The sequence below is a fragment of the Osmerus mordax genome, chromosome 14 (genome assembly GCF_038355195.1).
Source record: "Osmerus mordax isolate fOsmMor3 chromosome 14, fOsmMor3.pri, whole genome shotgun sequence".
NCBI classification, from domain to species: Eukaryota; Metazoa; Chordata; class Actinopteri; order Osmeriformes; family Osmeridae; genus Osmerus; species Osmerus mordax.
The window spans coordinates 17,345,357-17,350,434 of NC_090063.1; the positions used below are offsets into that span (position 1 = coordinate 17,345,357).

Here is a 5,078-nt window from a genome sequence, read left to right on the forward strand (position 1 = left end):
TGACTATTCCTTTAAAATATTAAATAGAATTCTTGATGTGGTCTTACATTCATTTTAAATCCAATAAAGGCATGGCAGATCATTAAATACATTATACATTCCATATTATAGAGTTAGGGTCAGAACATTATTTTATTATGATTTATTGGGAGATTTATGTTTGGGCTGCCAGTTGATGGTTAACTAGTGTGATGTGCTGGGATGTTCGTGGATGTGCTGGGATGTGCGTGGATGTGCGTGGATGTGCTGGGATGTGCAAAGTATATTCTCTGTTTTATGAGTATCTGTTGTCCCCTCTCCTCTCACTTTTTTCCTCAACATTTTTTTTTACTTTTCGAAACTTTGTTTTAAACTTATTTTTTTTTTTCAACATTTCGAAACTTTTGTACACATATTTTTTCGAAAATATATATTATTATTTTTTTGTTTCGAAAGGTTGAAAAAATATTTTCCCCAAAAAGATTCGAAATCGTGTAGAAGGATTGATAGTGGAGTCAGACATGACTACCACACGATTTTGAAGTTGAAGAGAGCTCTCAGTATTTGTTTTACTATCGTGTGATTGCTATCAGGAGCCATTGATTACAAAGTCTAACGATATTTGTAATTGTTTAGTTTGTGGCTTTCGTTGGTAGCATCAAACCAGTAGATCTTAACATGCTGTTTAACAACTCCGCCAGTAGATGACGCCCAAGCTACGTCCAATACTCTCTTCAGCGTCTCTTGGTGCACTTTCAGTACACGTCCACACGATGGCGGTACTGATTCAGAAACGCGCTTTGTGCTCTAAAATCGAATTATTTATTATTCTGACAAACCTCATCCAATCCTTCTCCCCTCCCCCCTCCTCCTCCAGGTCGGGTTGGCTAGTCGCACATGCAGCTGTCTGTTTTGGTCATGTTTATACTGCAAACAGGGGGCGCTTAATGGAATTAAATTGATTTTAGTCACGTCGGCCCAGAAGCGCCCTAGCCATTTTAATTACCTACATTATTCACATCTAGGTTTCAGCCCTGAGTCATAGCTCTGTTTGTGTGTGCTGTGCCCCACACACACATATGGTTGGCACGCACGCGCACCACCTCCTACTGCAAATATGTCACGCGGGGCTACAAAGCGAGCGTTTCGTCCTGGAATATTTATACACGAGTCTATTAGAATGACTAACCTTTTAAAGTTGAGAAACATTCCAGCTTGGTAATAGATTAGACACCCGGTTTTCTGATATTGTTGTGTTGCAGCTGGAAAGTTAGTTAGATTTAACCTTCAGGGGGGCTCAGCCGCCAATGAGAATGTGACATGGATACAGTGCCTTGCAAAAGTGTTAAACCCCCCTGCTAATACATAACTAATTTCACAACTAATACATGTATTTATTATTATGCAAAATATTGAATGAAAAAACTAAGATAGTCCCTTTCTTAATGAACTATCAGCATCAAATAAAACGATAATGATGTGTCAACAATAAATAAACATTGTTTTAACACGTTAGAGCACTAAAACTTAAGATAATAATAATAATTCTATTTTATTTTTTAGGGGTGCTGAGATTAAATTTAGGTATGCTTGAGCACCCCTAAAAAGAGTCTAAAATCGCCACTGGATTCAACACCGTCTGAGCCGCTTCTGATCAGGCAGAATGTGGGGCTTCTCCTCGCTAAACTTTGATAGTGATTGCCTTGTAAAGGTTTACTGATTCATTCCTCTATTCGCTAACAAGCCGCGTATCCCACAGGGCTTTCAACTCAAGAAGCATATTTTTATGATTGTATTGCCTATAAAGATGTCGCGGTTATCGGGCTCGCGTGCAGAGCGGTTTTGTGGCCATATGGGAGATAACACTGTGTGGGTGCTTTCATCTAACTGTTAGTGAAGAGCTAGTTATTTCAGCAATAAACAACTCGATAACACTCGATAACTTGATTTGTGTTCTGAATAGTTTTAGAAACGAGTAGGCATATTCGTTTTATGCCTAGCTAAGGTGTATACTTTTAAATGAACACGTGGTTGGAGTTTAAAAATCTAGAGTTGAATAAACCAGACTACTAAACCTGCCTTAGATTAATCAGGGACCAGTCTTGTCTGAGGAGGGGGAGGGGGAATAATCTGTGCCCGCTCCGCGTGCCCTGCCCCGGCTACTCTCCGCTCTCCACAGACGCTCCCTGGAGCGCCGCGTGGGCGCTGTCCAGGGCGCCGCGTTGGCGCTGTCCAGGGTGCTGAACTCTGCCGCTCGGTGCTGAAAGGCGCTGCGCTGCGGGCCTGTAGACGTCGTCCGTTCACTTCTGAAACAGACTGCTTGGATGCAGTCCATGGTGTCAAGAAACGTCTTCACGAAACTGCACATAAGTGCTTAAGCGGTTTATTTTTGTAGTTTTTTGGCTGGTTTGCTTGTAGGCCATAGCGCACGCGCGCACGCGAGGACAACGGGGCTTTGCCCAGTGGCAGTACTGGAAACATTGTGACGTAATTTCAATCCCGCGCTAAAGGTCTCTGGGTGTTCCTGTCCTTTCCCGAATTACAGGCTGTTTTATTTCCTAATAAAAAATGGCGTGATTGTTATAACGACGCTAACGTTGCTTTGGCGTGCTTCTCTTGTCATCCTGGCTTGGGGCCGGGCCGGCTTTGCCGCGGGAGGAGAAGCGGCGGAAGAGCCAACCGGTTTGTCTACGCTGCCGCTTTAAAGGGGACTGGCTACGGTGCGCCTACGTCACCGGCGTGTCGGCATGTGGGTTTGGCTCTCAGTATGCTGATACTCATCCCCCGCGCGCAGGAGATTCCCGCTGGTTAAGAAGACACACATATAGAAGGGTTCGCCTTAGCCGTTTGTCATCCCACGCAACTGAGATCGAATTTCTAGGCCACTCCACCATATATATATAAAAATAATAATACAGCAACCGAATCCGTTCAACGTAGAACCGTCCTTATCAACTAGAAGCCATGTCCGTAGCAGGATTCAAGAAGCAGTTCCACAAAGCCACACAGGTAAGACGCACTGGTTGGCGGGTGGTTAGTCGCGCGGGCACCGCGGATGCAGAACGTGAACCGGGCAGTTCACGGACGGTAGCAAGGGCATTGGCCGGGGCAGTATGCCGGGTGTCGGATGGGTTGACGCGGTCGTTTTTTCGTTTTATACGACGAAAACACGCGTAGCTCGTCTTGTTCCAACAGTGGTGTTGTGTTAATGCGGATTATCTGAACACAGTTCAGCTCCTGAAGGGGGATCTGCGACCATTCTAACGAGGTGCTCGAAGATACACGAATGAATTACTCATGTTTAGGTCTGGCCAGAACGCCGACAGTCTGTCAAACGAGCAGATAGTCTCAATAAATATTAGAAATTGAATACAGTTGGGGTTATTTTTCAAAGGGAACACCAATAAAAAATGGTTGTTTCCATTAATCCCCGGTTGTGTCGACGTCACCGTCCGTCGGAAAAGGACAGATGGAATTGCAAAATGACGAAGAGGAGGGTGGATAGAGCCTTCCTCGCGCGCTACCCTTCACATGACATTCCCTCTGCGCGAGCCAGAACTGCTCGATATTGTTCCGTACTCCGCGTTCTTTCATCCATCACGTTTTATTCGGGATGGTCTGCAGCGGTGGCAGCACGAGCCAGTTACGTAACCCTTAATAAGAGCGTCCGACTGCGTGGCGGAAATCCTTCTTTACCTTAACTGTCGCAAGTAATGACCTCTTCGCCGCCCTCTAAACGCACGCAAGTCATTCTGCTTTGTACCACAATGCCCCGTCAGAGCGACCCTAGCTTGGACTTTCTGATTCTGTCGTTCTAGCGCTCCCCCAATGTTAGCATCAACTGTCAGGTGGGACTGTTCGGCCTGCGCGTGGCTGAAACGGATACAAACAGTAGATACAACTTGATTTTCGAGCTTAACCGAAATATCGTTGTATGTTCAGGTTTGCCATAACTTGAAACAAAACTATTTTTTATCAAGCTGCAATGAATCTGTACAGACTTAGGTGTCAGAGGGCGCGCGAGGGGTGTAATTTGTGTCTCGAGGCCTGTTCTGAATAAGCCCACAGCGGTTTGGGTGGTGGTGGAGGAATTACCTCTGATCTCCAGCTCAACGGAAAGCTCGTGAGGGTTTGCGGTTGAGGTCGCGCGGTTCCTGAGAGAGACATCCGCTCTCACGACCACTGTCACCCAGCTCGCAGGCACACAGCGCGAGGGCTGAGGCACATTGTGGCTTCACACCTGCTCTGTCCAGTAGGCTCTCTCACTATCTTTCTTTCTTTCACAATCTCTTTTTCTCTCTCTCATTGTTCTTCCACACTAAAGTTTGTCTCCCTCTGTCTCTCTCCTTTCTCCCTCTGACTCTCTCCCTCTCCTTTCTCCCTCTGACTCTCCCTCTGACTCTCTCCCTAACTCTCTCACAAACAGTCACACACACAATAACATGAGTCGGCATCTGACCTTGTCACCAACATGTTGTAATGGTCATCCACACCATGTAATGGCTGGCTGGGGTCTGGCTGGCTGGGCTCTGGCTGACTGACTGGGGTCTGGCTGGCTGACTGGGGTCTGGCTGACTGGGGTCTGGCTGGCTGGCTGGCTGGGGTCTGGCTGACTGGGGTCTGGCTGGCTGGGGTCTGGCTGGCTGGCTGGGGTCTGGCTGACTGGGGTCTGGCTGGCTGGCTGGGGTCTGGCTGGCTGGCTGGGGTCTGGCTGACTGGGGTCTGGCTGGCTGGGGTCTGGCTGGCTGGCTGGGGTCTGGCTGACTGGGGTCTGGCTGGGGTCTGGCTGGCTGGCTGGGGTCTGGCTGACTGGGGTCTGGCTGGCTGGCTGGCTGGGGTCTGGCTGACTGGGGTCTGGCTGGCTGGCTGGGGTCTGGCTGACTGGGGTCTGGCTGGCTGGCTGGCTGGCTGGGGTCTGGCTGACTGGGGTCTGGCTGGCTGGCTGGGGTCTGGCTGACTGGGGTCTGGCTGGCTGGCTGGCTGGGGTCTGGCTAGCTGGCTGGCTGGCTGGGGTCTGGCTAGCTGGCTGGCTGGGGTCTGGCTAGCTGGCTGTACACAGCTAAGACCAGAGCTCTTAGTATGGTGCCTAACAGTATCTG

General features: G+C 48.4%; 1 protein-coding gene across 1 annotated transcript in view; it reads left to right on the top strand.

The window, feature by feature from the left end:
* Positions 1-2,854: 2,854 nt before the first annotated feature.
* The window catches only part of sh3gl2a (SH3 domain containing GRB2 like 2a, endophilin A1), a 28,562-nt gene continuing 26,338 nt past the window's right edge, over positions 2,855-5,078 (top strand). The window contains exon 1 of the mRNA XM_067250449.1: positions 2,855-2,988. Coding sequence (XP_067106550.1) covers positions 2,944-2,988 — 45 coding nt within the window. The 5' untranslated portion in view covers positions 2,855-2,943. The remainder of the gene's footprint in view (positions 2,989-5,078) is intronic.